We start from the raw sequence: 26,536 nt of genomic DNA, 5'->3' as shown, positions 1-26,536 counted from the left end.
CAATGCTGCCAGTTTCACCAAATGAAAAAAAAAAAAAAAAAAAAAAAAAAAAAAAAAAAAAGAACACACTTTCACTTTAGATTTCTTCTGTACTTTGGAAGCCCTGAAAAAGCCCTTGCTACATCTTTAGCAGCCTCTACAATTTGAGCTGGGAGCCTCAGTAAAGGCATCCCCTCATCTTCAAGGCACAGACCAAGGTCTGCGACTCAGTCTAGAGTTTTAGAAACGTTAAGTTTCTCATTTTAAGGGCGTTAAATCTCTCCACTCTAAAATGAGAGCAGTTTTGCACACTAGAAATCATGAATGCATCATTGTTCATAGTGCCACACTCAGCCTGTCCCTATGTGACAGCTCTGTTTGCGTTCTGTAGCTATGCCAACCCAGTGAGCAGATTTTTTTTCCTGTTTATGCTGCTTTGTGCGCTCTGGCTGGAGTCGGCTGCCTGTCTTTTTAACCAGAGGCAGCTGCCAGTGCAGATGTGCCTGTGAGTACGTGCAACACGTGCTCCGAGCAGGGCTGAAACTTCCTAAAAACTGAACGGGGCAGAGCTCAGTGAGGCAGCCTCGGTACACACCCCACCTTCTGGGGAAAACACTGGTACCACTAAAGCGTGTGAGAGGCAAGATCTCACCCTTTTGAGTCCAATGTCCCCCTCCAAAATCAAACAATCAATCAAAAAGCCTTAGAAAATCAAACATCTCCTTAGCAGGATGAAGTCAGGAAAGCCTCGTCTGCTCCTGTTCCCTGAGCTGCCTCCCTGGCTCTGGCTGGGCAGGAATTTCACACTTCATCCTAACCCACAGGCTTTCCGTGGGGTTTGCTACTGTTTTTTGCGAGCGGCCCGCAGCGCAAAGTTTTCCTTGGCGCGACGCGCACGCCCTGGCCCTGCCACAAAGCTCGCCCTGCTGCTCACTACGCAGCGGGGCGCACGTCGGAGGGACTGATTTTCCCAAATGAGGCCGTGCTGCGGGAACGCGACCAATTATTCTCTGAAACGAGGAAAAACTCCAAGCTCTTCCTGTCAGAAAAGCCACTTGGGGAGGGTCTTTGGGGCAGGACGGGGCCATTTTCCCTTCACAGAACATGGGGGGGGGGCAGGGTGGCGGCCAAGCGCCTCCCGTGAGGGGGTGGAGGCGGGAGGCGCGGCTCCGCTGTCGCAAAGCGCCGCTCGGCGCGGAGCTTCCGGGCGATGGCGGCCTGAGGGGCGCTGCGAGGCGGCGGGGAACGGGGAGCGCTGCGAGGGGAGGGGTCCGCACCGGGCCGGGCCCTCCCCGCCCCGCCGCCCATGTGGCTGCAGCAGCGGCTGAAGGGGCTGCCGGGGCTGCTGTCGAGCAGCTGGGCGAGGCGGCTGCTGCTGCTGCTGCTGCTCCTCCTCGTCGCCTTCTGGTACCTGGGGGCGCGGCGCGGCGGGCGGCGAGGGGCCGAGCCCCGGGGAGCCGCCGCCCTCTGCCTGCAGGCGGCCACGGGGGCCTGGAGGGGCCAGGCGGAGCGCGGCGATGCGCTGCCGCTGCCGGCCGGCGGGGAGGAGGAGGACGAGGACGAGGACGACGAGGAAGGCGGAGGGCCGAAAGCGGGCCTGGCGCTGGCCGGGAACGGCTTCCTGCTGCTGGACGTGGCCGCCGGGCGCCTCTGGGTGTGGGCAGCGGGTAACGGCGGCGGCCCGGCGCTGCCCACCGAGTACCCGGCGCTGGTGAGGCTCCGAGCGCTGGGGGGTCGAGGCGAAGCTCGGGCGGCGCAGGCGGCGCTGCGGGACGGCGCCGTGCGGAGGGTGCGCTGCGTGCAGACGGGCCCCGGGCCGAGCGGTGGCCCAGGGGAGTGCGTGACGGTGCGGGAGGAGGTGGTGGCCCACCGCAGCCGGCCGCACCTCTACCTGCAGCGCATCCGCATCGCCAACCCCAGCGACAGGGTGGTCAGCTTTGAGGCATCAGGCCCGGCTTCCACGCCCGCTTTGGGCAGCCGGTTCGCTACCAGCGTGGAGAAGGTGGAGGAGCGGCAGTTCTTGCTCTCCTCCGGTCGCCTGCTGCTGGCCGGGAGCTCCAAGGTGGTTCTCATGGTGGTGGCCGCCAAGAAGCTCGTGAGCCGGGTGCAGGTGGCACCCAAATCTCACTTTGATGAAACTGTGCTCTCTGTGGTGTACACCTCGGAGCCCATCGACGTCTCCAGGCTGGAGGAGACCTTCAGCAAGTTGAGGGAGTCGGCCAAGAAAGAGATGCTGGAGGTGATGCAGATGGGGGTGGAAGATCTTTTCCAGGAGCATCAGCAGACCTGGTCAGACCTGTTCATTTCAGGTAAGGAAAGCGATGCTTGACTTCCAAACAATTACTGTGGGTGAGATCAGAAAGCTCAGTGACCTGGTTCCTGTAAGGTTGCTAGAGGCCCCACTCTTTTTGACAGGTTTCTTTCAGGAGCCAGAAGAGATGCTGTGGGATAAGAAAACAGTGTTCCAACTTTGGAACATAGAGTACTTAAAAAGCAGAGTCAACCTTACTGAATAAATAAAATGATAGAAGGACATTTCTAATCACAGTTCTGGATGCACTGGCTTTCATGCCCAGCAAGCCAGCTCTAAGTTGGGAATAGAGCTGGCCTCCAGTTACAGGATAAAGGACTGTCTTTAAACTCCTCCATGGAAGTTGGGGATTGTCCTGCTGATACTTCAGGGATGCTTTTTCTTGAGATAAAATTTTCATGGCCCTGCATAAAAGAGTAGCTGCCCAAGTGATGTAGGGCTTGGTATTTTACAGCTAGTAAAAAAAATAAATGGTCCTTTGACAGACGATTCTTGCAGAGTCACGGTAACAGCTCTGCAGGGCATCTGTAGATATATCAAAGTAGCTTTGCCTTCAGTGCGAGCTTGGCTTTCAGTCTCAAAGCAGAAAGAGCAGCCAAAAAAATACAAGGCGTTTCACTGAAGTTTTCTTTGATGTTAATAAAGAACATCTGTATATTGAACAACATCATGTAGCATGCACATTTGAACTTTCTTTCTCCTAGTTAATGTCATTCGTGTGCGGTCCTCTGACTCTTGGTTGTTGTCATTTATTACAGGCATTGAAATGAGAAAGATCACAGATTCACATACACCATCGAGTGAGACTGTTAACATGACCCTCTACTATATGCTGTCCAGCATGCCAGCTCCTCTGCTAGATCCAGTCATTAGCAGTGAGGACAGAGAAAAAATGGAAGCCAGCTTGAACTATGCTGACCATTGCTTCAGTGGCCATGCAACCATGCACGCAGAGAACCTGTGGCCGGCAAAGCTGACCAGTGTCCCCCAGATCCTGCAGCTCTCGGACCTGTGGAAGCTAACTCTCCAGAAACGGGGATGTAAGGGTCTCGTGGCAGCTGGGGTCCATGGACTTATGCAGGGCATGGTGCTGAGTTTTGGAGGTCTGCAGTTCACTGAAAACCATCTTCAGTTTCAGGCTGACCCAGATGTACTTCATAACAGCTATTCCTTACGTGGGATCCATTACAACAAGGATCTGATTAACCTCGCTGTTCTGCTGGATGCTGAAGGAAAGCCCTTCTTGCATGTGTCTGTGAAATTCCAAGACAAGCCAGTTAGACTCTATGCGTGTGAGGCAGGCTGTATGAATGAGCCGGTGGAGTTGACCTCAGAGGCACGAGGTCATACGTTCCCTGTCATGGTGACTCAGCCCATCACACCACTGCTTTATATATCGACAGATTTGGTCCATTTGCAGGACCTGAGACACACACTCCATCTAAAAGCTATTCTGGCTCATGAGGAACACATGGCCAAGCAATACCCGGGCTTACCCTTCCTGTTCTGGTTCAGTGTGGCCTCCTTGATCACACTGTTTCACCTGTTTCTGTTCAAGCTCATCTACAATGAATATTGTGGGCCAGGAGCCAAGCCACTCTTCAGGAGTAAGGTGTAAGGCTGCTACTTCTGGCTGCTCTCTTCTGAATGTCACCAGTCTATTCTTGTCAACTGTGCCTAGGGAGGTTCTCTCTGAGAGGCTTTCAGTCTCTCTTAGAACAAGTGATCTGTGACCTCTTCTTGCAAGAAGTAGGGTTAGGGCAGGGATTGGAGCGGTAGGGCTCACAAATATTAAAAAAGATAAATTAATTGTCAGTCCTTAAACATTCATAGGGCTGCAGATTAAGGCAGATGCAACTTTTCTGTCATTTTTCCACACACTGGTGTAGGACATAGCCTGTGTTTAAGCAAACAGTTGCAGCTGTGTCCCTCGAGAATGTTTCTTAAGCTGTATGGGAGTGCTTTTGAGAGCGCTGCTACGCATCTCTTTTACTGCTGTGTGGGAGATGTGCACAATTGTCTGCCTGGTTTGAATGTGTGTCCTGACACGTGAGAACACAAATGCAAACTAGTGTTCTTAGGTCACGGTGCTGAAAAAAAAAACCTGTTGGGACTACTGGTTAATGTTTATGCAGACACTGTAATCCTCCATCATGCCACATCACCAACATCATTTTGGGAAAGTGTGGCTAGTGTGGCTTTGAGAAAAGCACTGAGTGCATTTACTGCGAGTTGGAGGTTCTGACTTCACGCATCTCTCACTTTGGTGCAAAAGATTTAAAGTGCTTGTTTTGAGGAGCCTAGAAAACTTGGTTGCTAGTAAAAACTTAGTACAGAACAGACACTAGACAAGCAGTTTCTGCTCTCAGTACTGGTCCTTTCTGGTCATGCGTTGATACAGAGCAGAAATGAAGAACAAGACTAGATTTGTTATGTGAGCAGGCAATCTTGTTCAGAGGGATCTTTCTTTAGGGTTGGACAGCTAACTCTGGCTTTTTTTTTTTCTTTTTTTTTTTTTAAGACAGTTAAATAGAGCTGTCAGAGGAAAAGTTCAGGGTTTGGAATGCTCTGTTTATCCAAATCAAAAAAGCAAATAAAATTTTGCCTAAGGCTGGGCAAAAAGTGCTGGGTGACAGTCAGTGCTTAAGTGGTGTCTAGGATGAGCTGGCCATTTTCCTGTCAGCTCACTGGCTTTGTAATGTTGAGCACCGCAAACCAGGCCTGATCCCAGCAGGTCTGAATACCTGTTATCCATTGAAAGAATGAGATCGAAGGTGCCTGTGGGTAGACAAACTAACCTAGGAAGAGGTAGAAAAGATGTATATCAAAGGCAACTGAAGTTGCAAGCCTATGATGATGAAACCTTAGTGCAAAAGGAAGTGGTAAGGAAGTAATTTGAATTACTGTGTGTACAGCTGCATCCTGAAATGTTCCCTTGAAATTATAAAATTTTGTCCTTTTTTTCACTGCTGTCTGGTTGCCTTTGTCATTTACAAGTTTTGCCTTCTGCCTTTTACAAAATAACTTGTTAACCATGACTACAGGTAACCATCCCTGACATTATTTTCTGAAATGGTAAGAAACTTCATAGCTGCATGCCAGGGCTGACTTAACTCTTTACTCTTCCTTCTTGGAATTGCAAAAAGCCTTGCAGTGTACAGCAAGCAATTCTGCTGCCTGGTTTTAATTAAAATGAAGATGTTGCAGAATTCAATTTCAAAACCAGGGATGAAGTGGAAGCCAGCTGAAGCTCAAAATCTCCACAGCAGTAAGCAAGATTAATGGTGTTGAAATAGCACCTTGTTTTATTAATTGAATGGGAATATCCCAGTGTCTGAGTGAACTTAGTCCTACTTTCAGCCTCCATTTGCACAACACATCTGACAATTTTGCAGCTGAGAACAAGGACTTTTTGAAAGCAACAATCCTTTTGTGCCTTGTTAAGAAAGGAATCTGAAACTTGGAACATGTGGTTATTCAAGAGTTTATCCCAGAAGCTTGTATAACAGATGTTTCTTTTTCCTTGTAAGCTGTTGTGTTCCCTAAGAGTAATCCATTTGGTGAAAATACTTGAAGATATACCGAATCCTTTGATATTTTGATTTTTTTTTTAATCCCACAGGAAAATAAAGAATGATGATTCCCATCAGAGAGTTAACTTAACTAGAAAACTTCAGTGTAACTTCCTTTCTGGTATACGTTTTTTAATTTATTGCTTGGGGGGGTTGGGGGAGAATGTTAATAATTTTGCCTCCAGTTCAGTAACAAGTCAGTCAATTGAACTGTAGATATCTAAGTGCAGGTAACATTTTTCAGCCTTTATGATTGTAGAGTGCAAAATCAGTTTAAGGAAATTGTTTTCTGGACTTACACTTGGAAATGCTAATTTGCAGGTTTCCTATTCTGAGCATATTGAGACTTTGTGCATTGATTTGTTTTGGCTATGGGGGGAGACATCTCACTTTCTAGTGATTTAAAGGTTGTTTGGTTTTCAAATACCAAAGCTGTTGTTTCTAAATAAATACATTTTAGTCTACCTGATCACTAAAGTGTGTTTTTTGTTTGTGTTTTGATTTGTTATCTCTTTTCCTTTCTTTCAGCCCAGTTAGAACAAGCAGAGCCTTATGTTAACACCTCTGTCCAATGTCAGCTACAGAAGTGTTTGGATATAAAAAAAAGTACAGCGTAAAAACCAATATATAAACATGGCTAAGCAGGAAACATTTTTGAAGTCAGAAGCTGGAAGGTAACATGGTTACATCTTGAAGCATGCAGGCCAAGTTTAACTTTTAAGAACACACAAAAATAGACCCAGAGAAAACCAAGCAACAGACTTAATGGCCATCCAGTGAGAAATGGATATAGCACATATGGTGCTCCCAGTGAAAAGCTGGGGCAGGATTTAACTTCAGATTTTTAAATAGGTTACCGTCTAGTCTCAGATGAAAAACCTCCCTCAGAAAAGTAGATTTTTATATCTGTTAGTTGTGTGCAGACTGTTCCAATTACTAATTGGTCTAGCATGTTTACTACCCTACAAGGGAACAGATTAAAAGAAGTGAAGCAACAGCGTACATAAGTAATTGTATATCAAGTATATATTTAACACATACATTAGCTATTTTGCTTTAACAGAATATACCAGAAGTTCCTGGGCTCTCTCTTCCTGAAGTCCCAGTAACTGCTGAATTTCTGTGAAATAACTGACATGGAGATAAGAGCTTCTAGGGAGCTGTTTCAAAGCCATACGGTATCAGCTGGAGGATGAGGTTTCTGATGTACTTCTGCCAACAGTATGATGTCCACTGAGTCCAAGAAAGATACTTCAACCTATTTAGACTAGGCCTGCAAAAGATGGATAAGCAATTGTTACATAAAGCAGTAATGGAACAACCACAACAAAAAAGGTTTGAGGGGGTTTTACATTAAAACTACTATCATTCTTATTAACCTCCCTACCATGTAATAAAACAACTGTTTTGGAATACCTTTACAATGACGAAAAGGAACAGAAAGACAAGATGGGGTTTTCCTTTCTCTCTAATATGTAAGATAGCAGGTTACTTAAGAAATGATTGCAGAAATGCTTAAACTACTTAACACAACTCCATGTTTAAGACCATACCCACAAAACAGGAAAATTGAGATAGCGACTGAACATCCAAAATTCATACTTTTTAATTAGTATTCAGTGAAAAGAGTGAAAATATAGGATACAGAAAGCCACATGGAAATTAAAACTGGAAAGCACAGTACATTGTTTCATGGGTAAGTTCAGATGTTACGAAGATAACCAACTAATTCCTGATTTTTTTATTTTTTTTTTAGAATCTCATTTCTATGCTTGTCAATCCTGATTTTTATTTTTGTCACATAATAAATACAAGATGCCAGAACAGAGTTTGGTTGATTCCATTGAAATTCAGAATGCAGCTTTCTCAAGCACTATTGTTTGGGTAGGATAATACATTCCTGAGAGGCAGACAAAACAGCAAAGCATTATACATGTATATTTCTGCCTTCCCCATATGTGCTCCAGGCAACTTTCATCCAAATCAGTACCTACTGCTGAATGGAAGTTATGAAAATCATGCATTTTGCTGCTTGTTAACATTAACATTAAATAATAGGTTCATTTCAGCTTTTTGGAAACCTTTAGTTTTGTCTATATGTAGAGGAAAAAAATCCAACTGTGGTTATTGAACTGACATTAAGTATTTGTTTCTCTTCCAATAAGTTTGCCCTTTACACAGGCTTATGGGATAGAGATGTTTGGTTTTTAACCAGTAACATATTTTCAGGTGAAGGGTAGCTGGTTGTAACTGTGACAGATAATGGAAAATTCTCCTTGTAGAAGGAAGAAAGAGTGATAAATGTTGATGTCAAGTCATAGATCTCAAAAGTCTGGTAATGAATTTACAACACAGTAAGTATTTCTTTTGTGGCAGCTCCTCTAAATGCTTCCTCTTACTAGTTTGTCCTTTTGGTGAAAATAGGTGGTTTACCCTCTTTTCATTGACAAGTTCACATGGCATTCTAACATAGGTCAACATGCTGATTGGGGATATGAAAATGCTCATTTGCAATGCTATGGAATCCTTGTCCTCTTCCAGGGAAGTGCTACCGATCTATCAGTTAAAGGAAAATAGGAAAGAAATGATGTCTGGCTTACCATGCACCGGTGTGTTTCTCTGTCATCATGGACTGATGGTTCTTTGTGTTCCTTGTAATACCTTCCTGGTGTGCCCTAGATACCCCTGAGAGGCCTCCAGGTGGCAGCAGATTACAGTAAGGGTCTCTGGGAGGCCTCGGGGGTGCAATAGGAGGCTCCTAGGGCACCCGAGAATTCAATGGAGGGCCCAGGGAGGGGGCTCTACACAGAGCACACTAGAGAGACCTAGAGGCCTCCCAGTGCTCCCTAAAGGGCTCCCAGGGCCCTCCAGTGCATTCTCAGGTGCCCTAGGGGCCTCTTGCTGCACCCTAAGAGGCATCCCAGGGACACTTACTGTAATCTACTGCCCTCTGGAGGCCTCACAGGGCTCTCTAGCATGCTCTAGGGCACACTCAAGTCCTCTCAGGGCCCGACAGTGTGCTCTAGTGCCAGCTAGATGCCTTGCAAGGCTCTCCAGGGTCCACTAGGGTGCTGTATTGACTTTCCAGTGCTCACTAAACGCCTCATGACTTTCCAGTCCACTCAAAAGCCTGTGCTTCTCTACCAGGGCCTCCCAATGTGCTCTAGCTATCCCTGAAAGCCTCACAGTGGCCCCTAGTGTCCTTCAGGATGTCCTAGAGGCTTCCCAGTGCAGCTTCGAGTCTTGTTGTGGCCCTGCAGTACACTCTAGTGTCCCCTGGAGGCCTCCCAGGGCCTTCCAGTGCCTTCTATCACTTCCCAAAAGCCTCCCAGTTTGCTCTAGGATGCCGTATAGGAATCTCAGCCCCTCCTGGCACTCTAGAGAACACTACAGGCCTCCCAGTGCTCCCTAGACCCTACAAGGGACTCCCAGTGCAGTCTAGAACCCTCTGGATCACAGCCAGGTCTCTGCTGTTGTGCCCTAAGTCCCTCTGGAGGCCTTGTAGGTCCCTCCAGTGTGCTCTAACACCCCCTGGAGACACAGGGCTCTCCAGTGAGCTCTAGCACCCCCTTGGAGGCTCCCAGTGCAGACTACAGGCCTCCCATGGCCCTCCAGCCTGCTCTAGAGCCTTTGCAGTTCTACAGCCCCCCAGTGTACTCAAACTCCCCCTGAAATCCTCCCAGTGCCCCTGGGTGTGCACTGAGATCCCCTGGAGACCCCGAAGGGCTCTCCATTGCACTCCAGAGACCACTAGAGGCTTTATTATGCACCCTAGAGGTTTGCAGGTCCTATCCCTTTTTATCTACTGCCCCCTGGAAAGCTGTAGGCACCCCCACTCCCTCCACCCCACCCTTGTGTGCTCTAGAGCCCCCTGGAGCACTCGTGGGGCTCTACAGTGTGTCAGTGTGCTCTGGAGTTCCATAGAAGATTCCAAGGGCACTCTAGAGGCATTCCAGCCCTCCCAGTGCATTCTATGGCACCCTAGAGGTCTCCTAGTGCACCCTAGAGGTTACCCAGTGCTCTCTAGTATACTCTACAGCATGCTAGAAGTCTCCTAGGGACACCCAATGTGTTTAGAGCCACCTAAAGGCCTGGCAGGGCTCTCCACTGTCCTCTAGGGTTCCATGAATGCCTCCCAGTTCACACAAGAGGCCTCCAGTGGCCCTCCAGTCTGCCCTAGAGCTTCTGCATATCTATCAGGGCTCCTCAGGACACTTTAGCTCCCTCTGAAAGCCTCCCAGTTACCCCCAGTGTCCTCTAGGATGCCTTGGCAGCCCCCCAGTGCAACCTTGAGGCATCCTGTGGCCCTCCAGCACTCTAGGGCCTTTTGGAGGCCTTGCAAGGTCTTGTAGCATACTCTAGCACCCCCTGAAGGCCTCTTTAGTGCTCTCTAGGGTAATCTACAGCCATCCCACTGTGCCCCCTGATATGCTCTAGGGCCCCCTAGAGGCCTCCCAAGCCTCCCAGTGCACTCCAGTGGCCCCTGGATACCTTCTGAGGCCTCCCAGTGAACTCTACCACTTCCCAAAGGCCTCCCAGGCCCCACATGTAGTTCTAGGATGCCCATGAGGAATTCCAGGGCTCCCAGTTGCACTCTAGTGAGCATTAGAGGCTTTCAAGTGTACACTAGAATCTGCAAGGGCCTCCCAGTGTAGTAGTATAGTATTTCCTGGAAGGTGCCCAGGGCACCCCAGTGCATTCTAATACCCTTTGTAGACCTTGCAGTGCTCTCACATCCCCTAGAAGCCTTCCAGAGCTCTCTAGAGGCCTCCCAGGGCCACCCAGTAAAATCTTTGGTGCCCTAGGTATCTCCAAGGACACCCTAGAAACCTCCCAGTGCTCACCAGTGCACCCTAGAGAGAGCTAGAGGCCTCCCAGTGCACACTAGAGGACTTCCAGGGCCCTTGTAAGACCTTTCAGAGCTCTCCAGTGTGCTCTAGCACCCATTAGAACCTTTCCAGGGCACTCTAGAGACTTCCTATGGTCCCCAGTGCCCTCTAGTTTCCCCTCCAAAGTGCTTACAGTTTGTTTCACTGAAGAAGTATGACACGCTAAAACACACGCAATTTGGACTAGAAAAGAAAACATGGGTTTTCCAGTTAGTACAATGTGGTAGTTGCTATTCAGTCACCAAAAAAAATAAATAAATCAGAATAAAATAAAATTTCAAGTAATCACATAATCATACAATAATTAAGCCCGGAAGGGCCTCAGGAGATCATTCAATACAACCCCACTGACGTGTCTGAATATATCACTTCCTGAAATGTCAGATAGTGTTATTGCATCAAGAGTTAGAATAATTCATTTAACATTTTCCTTCTAGAAACACCTTTGTGATGAAATTTCAAGGCAATGGGAAAGCAAACAGCTGCTACAGATTACATGCCATTTAGCTGAAGTTTTTTTTAAACCAAAGTTGTATGTTTAGCCTGGATTCAAGGTCCATCTAAACATGGTTCCTGTTTTTTCTTTTTCTTTTGTTTGATTTTTTCTTAAGCATTTGTGCATATAAAAAATTATCCCACAGTTACACAAGTTTTCCGTTAGTATCAGCATAACACCGCATTTTAAGTCATATGCTAGAGATAAATGGTAACGTATAAAATAGCTTGAAAAGCAGAGCCTGCAGCATAAAGCCAACTTGCATCATGCTTGGAATTCTCTTTGCCGTGTTGACTCTGGCAGCTGCAGGTCTGTACTCAATTTCAGTATTAGTTCTAAGGGAATAATGAATTAAAATCTAATAGCAACTTTCCCTTTCTTGGTGGGGGGATGGGACGGGATACTAGACATTCTGCAACAAAGTAGTATAGGTTTTAATTAAAAGGTTTTCTGAAAACAGCAACTAGGTGCTACGCTGTTCTTCTCATATTGCAGGAACTTACTTAGGATTACTGCTCTCATACGACAACAAATTAAAAGCTAATTTACATAGCTTGAATACACTGAAATACAGTTAATTCACATCAAATTGCTTTGCATTTGTTAGGAGCTGCATCTCAATTGACTCTCGAGAATTTGGTTAAGCCAACATGATTTGGTTACTGTCAGAAAACACAGACTTTATATAACATTGGTCAGTTTTGACTGATGGCTGTATCTTGACCAGTATCACAACAAATTATAGCCTATATTTGTGCCGTGCAATGTTCTGTGCAAACACAGTTATTAAAAACAAAAACAACCTCTCTTACAGATTTTGTTTTTTAAACTTCCTACTTATAAATCACACATCCTATTTTGTATGTCTTCTAGCCCTTGGCTGTGGGGTACCTGCCTATGCACCTGCTGTGAGTAGAGTTGTTGGAGGGGAAAATGCAATACCGTACAGCTGGCCCTGGCAGGTTAGTCATTTTGTGCTTCCCTGGAACAATTAGAGCTGCGATGCCCTCACACAACATGGCTGAACAAAGCCAGGTCTTTTGTTTCATTTGATCATTGCATCTTATCTGTCATGTCTTAGGTTTTGAATATTACCTTCTAATCAACCTCAGAATTTCCAGTTTTTAAGAAAGCTCTGAATGTGCCACCTCTTGCTGGTTAGAAAGGCTTTCATGTTCTTGTGTTAGGCTAGGGCACTCTGCCATATTTAAGCAAGAAGACTAAAATTCAGTGGAAAGTGCAATACCTACTGGAATGTAGTTGCACATGGTTAACAAATAGCTTTTTGAAGCAAATAAAATGCTCTATTTGGACCAGACTTAGTGACGGCTTTGGAAAAACAAAATAAAACAAACAAACAAACAAAAAACACATTATAAAAATCAAATTTTTGGATGATAGGGATGGTAGTTTAAAAACTCTCACCATTTTCAACTGGTAAATTGTGTTATGGGTGCAGGAAGAAAGTGCAACAAGAAAAAATGAGCAAGCAAAAACTGAAACCTTACTTGATATGTTGATCCTAGGTCTCCCTTCAATATCAATCAAGCAGCAAATGGTATCATACTTGTGGAGGAACCCTCATTGCAACCAACTGGGTATTGACAGCTGCACACTGCATCAGGTAAATCATTGAGTTAGTCTGTACTCAGAAGTAGCGCATGACCAGAGACAGATGAAGCAAAATAGTATTAAGGGCAGTTCTTCCTTTCCCAATTAAGAACTTCAAGTTTAATATCCTTTATTATAACTAATAGGCCACAAGAAGGAGCACATTTTTTAATTTTCTTAAAATAAAAGTAGAGGGGAAGAAAAAATCTCATACAATGACCTGAATTATATATCCCTAATTTCCTGTAGATACCTAAAGAATCATTACATTTTCAAGTTGCTATTAAAATTCAGCTATGTTGCCTATTTCTACTATATACATGGCAGTGAGAGCTACAGAGAAACGACTCAATCCACTCCCTGAAAAAGTAACCACAAATAGTTTGAATTTCCCAGTTGTTTTCAGAATGCTCTTCATACTATGGGAGAGTAAAACAAATAAATGATCAGATACAAATATGCCCCTTCATCATCAAAATTGTCTCCATGGAGCCAACTCCATTGTGGTTTGGTAGTATATGTCCTTGAATACATATAATAACGAATACATTACATGTTGGTTATTGTAACACTAGGTTGTAGAAAACATCATCATATGAAATAAGGACTGGCTGCATGTTATTATCATTAATTTTGTATATTATGTGTGTCCTGCAGCTGTTTACCAGTGAAGATGCTTATGAGCAAATACTATCATTTTGTCAAAAAGGCAGTCCAAATTGTTTATTACATTGGGAATACCATCTGTATCCTGTGAAAATTGGAAGCATATTCATTTGATAATGAATCCTAAAGCAGGAGTCGACAGGATGGCTTGGAGATTAAATGAGTATTAAGCCCATCATACAATGCCTTGTCCTTAGTAAATAAGTCAGACATTGGCTCAGCTCCAGCCAAATCATGCATGTGATGTGAGACTACAGTCTTAAGATAATCAGTCTTAACAGTCTTACTGATAATAACCTTACTGATATCTCAGGTGGATAAGATGCAGATGACTAAGCAGCAAGCTGGTAACTGCATAACTGTTAGTCCTTTTCTTGTCCAGTTCTAGCTTGCAATATCGGGTACTTCTTGGAAAATATAACTTAGCAGAAGAGGAAAAAGGATCTGTCACAGCTTTTCCAGAAAAATTTGTTGTCCATGAAAAATGGAATTCATACAATGTTGCAAATGGGTAAGTTGCTGGAAAGTATTTTTTCACATACTAGATGGAAGACAAAAATCAAATTGACTGAATCCCACCTACCCTGAGCTGTAGCAGCCAAATGGATGTTTAGAATCTCCTGTTACAGCTTACAATGGTATTTCTAAATGTTTTCTCATAGAGGAGAGCTGAGACTCCACTATGTACCATTCCCCCTCAAGAGAAGAGAAAGAACTGGCAGTATTAATTGATTATGGACTAATTGCGTTTTTGGCTGCCATTGTGCATGTTTATGTTTAGCTGAGATACTGTTGTTCTATGCAATAATTTCTTTCATACAGTGAAAGGGAATGAATTGATCAATCAATTTAAACAACACTTTGAAGTTCTCATATGAATAGCATAAACACAGAGAAATACTGATAAATTGAATTAATACATTTGTTGATGAAGGACTCCTATGCATTCCTGCAGGACGAGTGCATTAGCAAAGCAACTGCCTCACTTTCTGAGTGCTTGGAGTTAGTCCTCACACATGTGCCTGTTTTTGGTGAAGAGAACTATAAAAGTTCAGAAAACTGCCAAGCAGCAAAGTGGACAGTTTTGTAGGGAAGTCTTCCAGTGTATGGATTTCCCTACCACTTTAAGGATGGAGGAATCTTAACTGTTCACACAGTGGCCTCCTCGCATCTCTTTTAAATAGATGAAGTGTTGAACAACAGCTACGTATTTGTGCTGCTATGTCTTAACTATTTGTAATCCTCTTCACCCCTTGCCTTCCCCATTCTCATATATGTGCATATGACCACAGGTACGACATTGCTTTGATCAAACTCACTAAACACGTCACCCTGAGTGATCAAATTCAGCTGGCCTGCCTCCCTGCTGCAGGAAACATCCTGTCATCCAACACCGCCTGCTATGTGACAGGATGGGGAAGACTGCAGAGTAAGTGGAGATTTGCAAAACTGAAACAAAATCTTTCTGTACTGCCATGTCCTTTGGAATTGACTGGTAAAAGGTGGGTTAGTGGTGCTCAACATCCCCTTGACACCAAGCCGATCAGGCCCCACTTCACTCACACACTGATTTTTCCCTGCATTTATTTTGCTTGTAATTGAGATAGTAATGCACTAGAGGGCCCTATACTCGGCTTTCAGAAACTATTCTAATAAACATTAATAGCGTGATTTTGCTAATCCTAATATGCCTTGCTGAATAACTGAAAAGGCAAATAAATGAGCAGAAAGAACATAAAGAAAAATCTCAGAGACTTCAGCAGAAGTGTCAGCTCGACTCAAGAGGCAATTCCTACAAAGAGAAGTAAATTGCAAACTTCCAAAGAACAGCCCTGTATTTCTCTATCAAAGAGGTATTTTTAACTCATTAGTAAATTACAGCATTTTTTTTGGTGAAAGAATGCATATAAGGAATGGATTATACAGCTCATATGGAGTTTTTACCTGGAGGAATAGTGTCCATATCCTGAGAGAAACTTAACGATGCACTTTTGTTCTTCCTTCAGTGCTATGGTATCGTGACTCCTTTGTTTCTATCCCCTCACAGCAAACGGAGCTCTTCCAGATGAACTGCAGCAAGGTCTTTTGCTGGTGGTGTCTTATGCAACTTGTTCCAGCCCTACCTGGTGGGGAAGCACAGTGAAAACCAGCATGGTTTGCGCTGGTGGGGATGGAATCACCTCCAGCTGTAATGTGAGTCCAGAGAATGTCATTCTTTGGGGCTGGTTTTAGACACAAACAGGCCTGATGGGAAGGAAAGCTTAAAACACAAGGAAGAACTACTCACACTATGACTACAATTAACTATTATCCCCCTTCCTCTCAGGGGGACTCTGGTGGCCCACTGAACTGTCGAGGTGCTAATGGCAAATGGGAAGTGCACGGTATTGTCAGCTTTGGCTCTTCTCTTGGCTGCAACTATTATCGGAAACCTTCTGTCTTCACTCGGGTCTCTGCTTACAACAGCTGGATCGAGCGAGTAAGGTTCTATGCACTTCTACAGGGGAATACAGACTCTTAGCTATTGCTAAGGTCATTATTGGAGGACCTTGGGGGGAGAAAAAGATGTTTTAAAAAGATGTGTCTTCTAGAGGAAAAGCACCAGAAAAATTATTCAAGTAATCTCTGATTGACGTTTCTGTCACCTACTCAGGGAACTGTTTCAATTTTAATTCAAATGATACTTTACATACAAGTATCCTGTCTCTGTAGGCAAGCCCTCACCAACACAAAAGCAATTCCCTGAGCAAAAATACATAAACCTCTTTGAAATTAGTTATCCAAATTATTTTCACTTTTAAACAATTCTCTATGTTTAGGAATTCATTTTGCCTTTAGACTACAGATGTATTTATAGTTAGTAAATGATTTATTGTTGTGACTTCAGAAGTGATTACTTACATTTGTATTATGAATAATAATGATTGTAACAATTGCACCCTAGAAGGTAGACCATGCTACTCAAGTCTGGAGCAACAATTTTTTAATATACTATAGACCTTAATTTAAAGAGTGAATGAGGAGCAAAAATCTTGTTTCAGTTGTTCAAATCCTGCATCCTGGAAGCAACATACACTATTCACAAATTCACAAATTGTGATCTGATTTTTGCTTTGTTTTACATTTTTGTAGGTTATGGCAAGCAACTAAGCCAGAGAACTGGATGACACATCAGATCGGTGCCAAGAAGGAGAACAGTTTGAATAAAGACGTAATCATGGCACCTTTGATCACAAATAGCTGGGAAATTACTCTTTTAACTCTGTAATAAACACTATTTTTGCAACATGAAAGAAAGACACGTGTCCCTGTCAATTCTTCTTGTGTATTGTCAAGACCAGAGCCTGTTTTTAGCGATAATGCTGGAGACCTTTTAAAGCTTTTCCCCTGCCTTGGGCTAGAGCTTGATGCTCATCTGGGGGAAGATGCCAGCCTGCTGTGAAGAAGATGGGCACCAGGAAGAGTAGAAAGCCATGGGGTGAACTCTAGGGGTAGAGCGGTGAGAAAGCAAGGAACTAGCAGGGCAGGAGGAGGCGGGCAGGCAGGAGACAGGACCATCAAGCCTGCGAGCAGGACTCACCAGGACAAGCAGTGGCAATGCCCAGCAGGAAGGCAGCACGGGCGCAAGCAGGTCAATGCAGGTGAGTGTGGGAGTGCTGCAAAGTGCCTGCTTTTAAAGAGGTTTTTAACACCCTGGGATCTTGGGGTTTAGCAACAGGAATGTTAAAATGCAGCAGCAAGTGCTGGCAGCTGCCCCGGCAGCATCACTGCAGACCCCTCTCCCTTGTGTCCACATTGCTCTTTTTCAATTAATTCAGATGCCAGGTGAAGACCTCTGAATTGTTGCTGTCAGCCAACACTCAGTTGGACACAAATGGGTTTTGTTTTTGTTTTTTCAAAGCGCAAGCAGAATCACATTTTAACGTGGGACAAAATTAAAGCCCCTCTTTATCTTTCTCTGATCACAATAAAAGTTAGGCAGTGTAAAATCAAGGCAGATTTTGTTGCTTTTCTTCTGCCTCCCGGCACATTTTTAGGCAGATTCAAAAGTATAAATCAATTATATCGATTTTATCGATTATAAAAGGAGGGTGAGTGATTCAAAGGTTAGCAGTGGAAAGAATAAGGAAAAGAATGGAAGTTGATTCTGAGGCTAGAAATGCATCTGAGTTCAGAGACAAACTCTTCCGGGCTTGCAGTTTCTTTCAATCAGACATTTGGTTTTTCTTACCTTTGGATTAAACACGTTTATGTTTTATTCAGGATAAATTGTACTGAATATAGATAAGAGAAAATATGGAGGGCTACCCTCAGTCACCACTACTATGCAGAGAAAGAGAAAAAGAAAATAAAAAGAAGATTGATCAGAAACCCAGTTTCTTGGTTTGTTCTTTTCAGTGAGAAAAAAGGGTTGCATGGGTACTCAGGAGTCACCAGCTTCATCATAACATCAGTTGTTTTCACGATTATGATTAACGAAAGATTATAAGTGAATAATAGACCTGAAAATTGAAACCGTTAGAGGTTACTTAGCTGTGCAGAGGATGGATATCAGTTAGGTGCAGAATGAAAGAGAAGGAGAAAAGGTAATCATGAAGCACAAATAGTGATAATTGGGTATACGTATGCCTCTGTAAAAACTAAAACAAAACTGAAATTTGATTAATTTTTCTTTTGAAATATTTAGACAACATAGTGGAAACATCTAAGCTTAATTTTAAAATATCAGCACAAACTAATCTTCTGGAAATTCCTATTAAGAACAAATTCTACAAGTTTTGGTATCTCCTTTGATTAAAAAACATCAACAATTACAATTCATGATTATTGAAACCATGAGCCCATTTTTTATGGTCTGCATAGAAGTTACACAGGGAATAAAACCTGTGGCAAATTATTTCATCAGTGTTAATACTTGCAGTAAAATTGATTTAATTCCTGTGTTTTTGCAGCTCTGAGACTGTCGTGAGAACTGTCTCTTTACTACACCTTTTCTTTTAAAACAAAATGTCAGATGGAAAAATAGAACAAAAGATGTCTTTCTATAAATTTCAGCTAACTCCCTGGTACTTCGGTACTTTGTTTCAGGATGCATGCACATTGTTAAATATCACTACCTGCTCCAGCTATATTTTCAGGAGCTTCAAGAAATACCTCAGTGATCAGATTTCACCACCACCCCCATCCCACCCATTTTCTTTCTCTCTTTTTTTTTTTTTTTTAAGATGTTCTCACTCCTCCAATGCTGGTGGTAGAAAAACAGTTCAAAGGATTTTGACAGCATGCACGATCTCCCTCTGCAGCCTTCTCGGAGCCATTTCTTTTGATTTGAGCAACAACTTGGAAATATGGAGAGACACGGGAAAGGCCATTCAGGAACTTGCCTCTTGTGAAAACCTTTGGGCTGTTCGCTTCATCTCTCTCCTGCAGGAAGAAAGGCACGGTTGGCTGGTCCCAGAAGCAAGTAAGAGGAACACCCCATTTCATGCTGATCAGCTCCTGGAGAATTTGAACTCCCTCTGTAAGGCAAGCGAAGCAGAACTGCACTGTGAGAATTGTCAATGCAAGAAGGAGAAAATCTCCATCTGTAGGTTTTACATCACTGACATGAGACAAAAAATCAATAGCACAGGTGATACTGAGGCTACCCAGGTGCTATCCAGAGTGATCTCTGAACTGCTGGAGCTTTTTAGTAGTCCCCATGAAAACCTCAAAGCTATGAGAAACAATCCTGACTGGGCAGACATAGTAGCTTTTAAACTCATCCTTCTAATAAGAGAAGCCCTGCTTAAAGCTCACTTAATGCCAGTATCTACAGGTTTTCAAACCACCTGGCATCAACTTTCCACCATTCTGAACTATGCTATTTTCTCGTCAGAGAATGTACGTAAGTGCTGGATGGATAACGTCAATCTCTCATCTCATTTCACTCACTACGAAGGGATCTCTTTTTCCATTCCATTCCTGCGCTTAGACGAATTTGTCTCTGCTGAAGACTTGTTAAATGGACTTCATTACATGCAGAGCTGCCTGCTGCAGAAGGGACAGGAAAAGCTCGTCAAGAAATCTAAAGAAATCCTGTTCACAATGAGCCTTAAGATCAGTCTGCTAGCGATAGCCTGCCTTGTTTACCCCATAATCCTTATATCCTTCAAGCAAATGATGGAATGGATACACAATTACACCAGGAACCTCAAGGAAAGGACACAGGACTTGAAACGGGAGAGGCAGCTAGCTGAGGACCTCTTGCACCAGATGCTGCCAAAATCTGTGGCCAAGCAGTTAAGGAAAAGGCAAAAAGTTGAGGCAGAAAACTATGATCAGGTAAATCCAGAGTCTGTATGTTACCAAACGGAAAGGATGCAATTGCCTCGGGTAGAAGAATATTTGTTAAAAAGAGCACTCACCTTGCCTCTGTTTTGAGGAACCTGCTTTTGTACCCACAGTTGAAAGTGAATGTAAATCCTAATATTCACTACGGGGTTTTGAAAGAGCTGTGTGAATTAGCTGTGCGATACAGGGGTTGGACCCGATGATCTTTCGAGGTCCCTTCCAACCCCTACAGTTCTGTGATTCTGTGATAGCTGAGATATCAAAGGCCTATACTTACAAGTTGTCTTACTTGGGTTTCAGAGACTACACATGAGAGCCAGCCAGCATCATTAGATCATGTGTACACAGCACGCCTGCAGTCACCAATGCTCGACATAGCCCCCAGCCAAAATCCTGATGCTACAACCATTGCAATTCTCTTCACTCTTTTCCACCTGGACACTGCTACTTTCAGCTCTGAAATACAACAATAACTGTTTGCATTTAATTTGTAGGTGTCGTTATTAAAACAGTGACATGCAGTTGCACAGTTAATTATAATTCACAATAGTTATGACACTGAAAGTAGCTAAGCCAATGCAGGGAGTGAAAAGGTTGCTTTTTTAAATTAATTAGTATTACCAATGACAAATCAAAGAACAATTTTAGTTTAAACACACAGTTCAGGCAGCACAAAGAAGAAACGCTTATTGTTTTTGCCAACTATCACACATTTTCCTTCCTCAATTCAATTATGGTTTCTGTTGTACTTTGTTTTATAAGCTTGATTTAAAAAAAAATATAATAAATTTCTCTGTAAATTATTTGATCATGACAAAGATAAACATCATTTGAGGAGAAACAAAATCCAGTGAATATTTCCTGATTCAACAAGAAATCAGGTAGCAATTGAGTTTTAATTTCTCGGTCTGTTCAGATACCCAGTCTTGATCAGCACAGTTCAAATTACTTTAAAAGAAAAATCAGGCTCTACTTCTACTGTAAGAAGTCTGTTGATGACTGCTTACAAGGTGCAAAGCATTTGACTTTCAGTCTCCCATCTCATGCAAAGTATTCAAAGAAGTGCATATGATAAACTTAGGAAATAAACATATTTTATGCAGCAAAGTAATGGAAACAATTCAGAGCCAGAGCTTGCTAATTTAGGTTTGTATCTATCCAGTTTTGCAAAACTGGTTCTATATGCAGCCTGTGCTTTAGGCTCTTCCCAGAATTTCACAAATCCCGAAGCTCATCAGAGACTCTGTCTCTACTGCCTGGAGATGTTAACTTCACACTTTCCTTCTCCCTGTGACAGGTGACTATCTTTTTCTCAGACATCGTGGGGTTCACAAGCATTGCTGCCTCCTGCACCCCCTTGCAAGTTGTTGAGATGCTCAACAATCTCTATGTCTGCTTTGACAGCAGGATTGAGTCTTACGATGTTTACAAGGTGGGTGCAAACTTGCAGGCAAGGAACCTCGAAGTAGCTGAAATCCTACTTACTATTTTCCCTGATGAATGTTAAATACAGCTGTCCAGAAGCCATGAAATCCAAGATCCCCCATCACCCAGGGCCCACATCACAGCTTAGCAAGGGCTGGGCAGTTGAGATGCATTTTATTCTGATTTCATTTTGAAAGAAAAGCTTAGTGCCTGCCACTTGGTGACAGGTGTCCCTTCTCTCCAGGTGGAAACCATTGGTGATGCCTACATGGTGGTGAGTGGCCTGCCAGAGAGGAATGGCACTAAACACGCTGATGAGATTGCCAAAATGTCTCTGGATCTGGTGGCAGCAGTTCGTCAAGTCGTGATCCCTCATATGCCAACTGGCAGGCTGCAGCTGCGGGCTGGGATACACACAGGTACATGGGCTGAGGTGGGGGCTTGAAAAAAACTAATTATGTGAGAAGAAAAAACTACATTTCTGTAGTAGCCATTGATTCCCTACAGGACCCCAGGATGAGTATCTCCAGGTTCCAGCAGTAATAGTTGGGCAAAATGATTTTTGCTTGCATTAGTGTGGAAAGGGCTGTGACAAAGTTCAGCAGTGGCAAAGTGCACCTTCCCCTGCCATCAGGGCCAATTATCTACAGCTAATCAAATGATCCCTTCTGTCCTTAAGTAAATAGTGTGCAGCTGGGTGCTAGGTGCAGGGAGAATTCCCAATTCCCTTTGTTCTTTGAGGATCCAGAATTTGCCTAGCAAAAGTGTCTACATTTGGCATCTCCCTGCACTTTTTCCACTTGTTTCTTATTAGGATCTCTACGCCTTATGTTTTCTCAGGACCCTGTGTAGCTGGAGTTGTGGGGTACAAAATGCCTCGCTATTGCCTGTTTGGGGACACGGTAAACACAGCCTCCCGCATGGAGTCCACCAGCTTGCGTAAGTGACTTGGGCACACTCCACACATTTCTCATGTGCCAGCCAGGCTCCCACCTGCACTTTGTGTCTCTTAGGCACTGCAGTGAAAGGAAACCCCCCTAACACCCCTTTGCACTGACCACGGGCAATTGTGAAATAAGATTCATACAGGAGGAGGAGCATGGAATACGTCTGTGGAATATGCCAGGCTAGAGAACCAATTCCCATGGATCTAAAGAAGCATATGTGTGACCCGCAGCTCCCACTATCCTGTATATATACTGATCAAACAAGCAAGAGAAACTCTTGTGCATTCATGTGGCAAATAAAGTTCTCTCTCTTTTGCTATTTCTTGGAAGTTTGGAAATAAGAAAGAGTGTAAAAAGGCAACAAAAGCTGAATAGTGTTAGGCAAGCTGAGTTTCATTTTAAGGACTTGAATAACAAAGGCATTAGGTAGAAACACTGTGGCTACACAGAAGAGAACAGCATATTTTTCTTGGACCAGCTTTTTGGGCTACCTTTGCTACCAATACCACATACGTGTACTGTGCTGTTGTACAGATACCCCACACAGCACTGTGTAGTCATGTCAGTGGTTCTGTTAACCGACATCTGCATGCAGTGTCCTGGAGACAAAACAGTCATCCTCCATTTAGGGCATCTTCACCCCCTTTGTACTTCTTCCTCAACCTGACATTTTCCAAAGAGGAAGTAGAAACGCTGGGCTGGTAATGTAGGAGGAGTAGTGTGTGCTCTTCAGAAACAGGGGAATCCTTCCCTTCTAATGCTCTGTTCTGAATCCTAGCACAGAAGATCCACATCAGTTCTGCTACGTACAATGCCCTTCTCACAGATGACGCATATGAAATTGAACTGAGAGGAGAAATTGATGTCAAGGTAACTGTTTTTTTTTTTTTTTTTTTTTTTTTTTTTTCTGTAACTTCCCAAAAGTAAAGGAGTTTAAAAGAACGGGATGAATTTGACCATTGCTCTTCTCTGTGTTGCAAGCTGGTTTTTAGCCATGGCACCAAGGTTCTCTTGCTAATTCAGCTGGAAATGGCTATACGTTACTTCTCCTAACCAAAGCAAAAATGGTATTGTGTCATTTGAAATACAGCTGGCGTGCCTGCCCCTGTATGGAACCACATGAATATGGGTGAAAGCGTTGGGATTCAGTTACAAAGACACATAGATACAAGGCTGATTTTAAACCCTTAGAAATATCACCAGTGACCAGCAAGGCCTTTTTCTGCACTGGAAGAACTACCAGCACCCAAAGTGCATACAAATTGCAGTCCTTTTCCTAAGCAGCAGCCTCTCATGATAGCAGGAGACAGATGCAGTACAATGCAGTATAAATAGGAGCCCCAGGCATAGTGATTCTCTGCTCTGCCTCACATCCCACAGAAAAAGCCACTCCCTGCTCTCTCCTTATTCTTGTCCCAGGGCAAAGGGAAAATGAAAACCTACTGGCTTCTTGGTAACAAGAACTATAGTGTCCAAAATGACAGCCTGGTGTGTCACTGGAATCCAGCAATTTCCAAGAAAAAGAAGATGGAAAGTAGCCGTGGATCTGTCCAACAAGTAAGGAGGTGAACGTTGAGCATTCACTAATGGCTGAGATACGTAGAGCTTGCATCTTTGTCCTGTAAGTAGAGGGATCTGCTGTGTGCAAATACAAGCTCTAATATGTGTTTCTCTCCGTTATAGCTTAGTACAGGCACTGTGGGAGCAGTACTGTCCAACCACAGCCCTGCAATGTCCTGGGATGAGCAGAGCCCTGACAGTCACCCTCAAGGGAGTTCCAGACCAGCCTGGACCCCTGAGAGTACCACCCACGGCACAAGCTGGAAGCAGAGGAACGGCTTTCACCAAAGCTCCAACCAGAACCTACAGGGGAATCTTGCTTCATTGAGCTCTCCTATCTTGGGGGAAGGTGGCAAAGGTGCCAGGGTAGAACAAAGGACACAGCTTGGAGACGACAGTATTAAAGCAACAGGAAAAAAAGATTTTCTCCCAGGCTTTGTAGCTGAGACATGACAGGGTAAGAAATGACTTATGCTGGGGAAATCAACTGCCCCAGGCAGACAAGTTTGTTTTAAATATTATCTTTTGTTCTTAGCTATAATTCACATTTTTAACTAGATTGTTTACTTAAGAATCTAAGACACCAGTAGAAATATAGCAAGATATTGCCTTCAAAAGCACAGGAGCAGAAATGGTAGATAAAACATCAAAATGCAATGTGACTCCTTTCATTCCAGTACAGCTATTCCAGATTTGTATTTGTAGGTGTCACAGAATCTAACCATCAAAGTTCAGACATAGCGAGGACACTTCCAGAACCTGAACCAGCTTATTTCAAGCTGGCTTGTACATCTCTCTTGTAACCTACCGCTTGTAAGGCATGTGTAACTGCAGGTAGAAGAAGAGGGAGTACTATTAACCTGATGGAGAAGAGGACAGTAAATTACTCTTTTTGATGATTGCTTCAGAGAACAAAAGAAATGAGAACAATATTAAATAACTTCTGTTACATCTTGGAGGCATTCTATTTTTCCAGCTCTTCTTTATTACAGAGGAATATCCAGGAATATCCCTGGATAAGGGAGTATTTTTTTCCCTTACCCAGTCACCGGAGGACTTAATGGTGAGACAAAGGTGCAGTCTGGCTGTATGGAAGACAATAGGAGAAGCTATTTCTCCTATCAAATTGTAGTTTGCTTTTCTTCTTGGAGGAAAAGATGCCTCTCCAGTGATGAGCAGTGCATAGTAAATTCCTCTTCTATGTATGACTTGACTCAGAAAAATCAAAGAAAATTGAATTACTTCCTGATCAGTACAATCAGTAAACTCCACACAGAGTTAAATTGAATTTTTAGTGGGCTGCATGTATTTGTTATAATTAACCCTATCCTGTTATCCACCTGCTTTGAGCAATTCCCGAGTGAGGGAATCATTCTGAAGGGAACAGAAGCAGAAGTGTGCAGGAGAGGGTTTGGCCTGTCTCCTCTCCCAGCTGACAGGCTTGTGTAGGGCACTACTGTGTTAAGAGAAAGATATTAGCAGATTAAACCTTTCCTGGTGGAGGGCAAGGCAGTGCTTAAGGGTTGCAAAAGGCAACAAAAATAAAGGTGTGTATTTAAAAGGAAGCCAAGCTTGCAAAGCTACATTATTTTTTTTTTCACTCCCTAAAATATAAGTAGTTTTATGAGCTTCAGAGGAAGCTGGTCTGGGCATCTCTGGGCTCATCTGGACACTCACTTGGCTAATAAGAAAGACTATAATACCTTATCTAGGTTGATGGCCAGTATGGATACTGAAAGACTTGAATCCTTTCATCTGCTTCCTGTCAGCACTCAGCAAGTGGGATCAAATACGGATAAAACGGGGACTGGGAACAGAGATAAACGTCAAAGTCAGCGAAGGAAAATGCCTCAGGTGCACATATGCCCTCCCAAGCAGGCATGAAAGGAACCCCACCAGAAGAGAAGGAGAGGGACAGCTGGGTACCGCAGGGCAGCTCGGAGCCACAGGAGCCCCACACTGGCTCCAATTGTTATGAAAATTCTGGGTCAAGATCAGAAGCAAATTATTTGCATGGAAAATTGAGCCTGTTCTGATCTTCATCTCTTCAGAGGCTTCTGTGTGGATTTTTAATTTAGAAAATAGCAGAAAATGGCCCTGTGTTCTTGATGATAGACGGCAATTAGTGTTATTAATGAAACATGCTTTGGTTCAACGCTGAACAATCCCTCTCCAGAGGTGAAGTGGGAAGTGATGAGCTACTTTATATGCATATTGTTGATGCTTTGATATGGTGCCTTGGTTTCCAAAGATTTTGGAAGATTGGCTGGTTTACCTGTGAGACTGACTTTTGGTAAGATGAAACATTTTCTGGACTGAAAAGCCTGGGTCTGAATCAGTGTTGGTCCTGGTACTGACCCCTGAGGAACACCACTCGTCACTGATCTCCACCTGGACATTGAGCCATTGACCACAGCTCTCTGAGTGTCACCATCCAGCCAATTCCTTCCCCACTGAGTGGCCCTTCTGTCAAATCCATGTCTTTCCAATTTTGGGATAAGGATATAACAGGGGACAGTGTCAAATCCCTTGCACAAGTCTAGGTAGATGATATCAGTAGCTCTTCTCCTATTCAGCAATTCTGTAACCCCATCATAGAAGGCCACCAGATTCGTATGGCACGATCTGCCCTTAGTGAAGCTGTGTCGGCTGTCACCAGTCACCTCCTTAATGTCCATGCACCTTAGCATAATTTCCAGGAGGATCTGCTCCATCATCTTGCCAGACACAGAGGCGAGACTGACTGG

At 43.7% G+C, this 26,536-nt stretch overlaps 2 protein-coding genes across 2 annotated transcripts; both read left to right on the top strand.

Moving 5' to 3' along the window:
* The first annotated feature begins 1,197 nt into the window (after positions 1 to 1,197).
* Positions 1,198 to 6,331, top strand: KIAA2013. The gene is made up of 2 exons (XM_082776988.1): positions 1,198 to 2,288; positions 3,049 to 6,331. Exons 1-2 carry the CDS (start codon positions 1,286 to 1,288, stop codon positions 3,906 to 3,908), a joined length of 1,863 nt encoding a protein of 620 aa, XP_082633114.1. The 5' UTR covers positions 1,198 to 1,285; the 3' UTR covers positions 3,909 to 6,331.
* A 5,157-nt stretch (positions 6,332 to 11,488) lies between these two features.
* On the top strand, positions 11,489 to 16,821 carry LOC309886407 (chymotrypsin-like elastase family member 2A). Its single transcript, XM_082777257.1, has 8 exons — positions 11,489 to 11,556; positions 12,121 to 12,209; positions 12,774 to 12,871; positions 13,907 to 14,035; positions 14,817 to 14,953; positions 15,572 to 15,717; positions 15,851 to 16,003; positions 16,657 to 16,821. The coding sequence occupies exons 1-8, from the start codon at positions 11,514 to 11,516 to the stop codon at positions 16,672 to 16,674; spliced, it is 813 nt and encodes a 270-aa protein (XP_082633383.1). The 5' UTR covers positions 11,489 to 11,513; the 3' UTR covers positions 16,675 to 16,821.
* The last annotated feature ends 9,715 nt before the right edge of the window (positions 16,822 to 26,536 follow it).

This window comes from Aythya marila, assembly GCF_965140915.1.
Source record: "Aythya marila genome assembly, chromosome: 21".
In the NCBI taxonomy this organism is placed as follows: Eukaryota; Metazoa; Chordata; class Aves; order Anseriformes; family Anatidae; genus Aythya; species Aythya marila.
The sequence above is the reverse complement of the archived record's forward strand: the minus strand, read 5'-3'. Positions and strand labels throughout refer to the sequence as shown.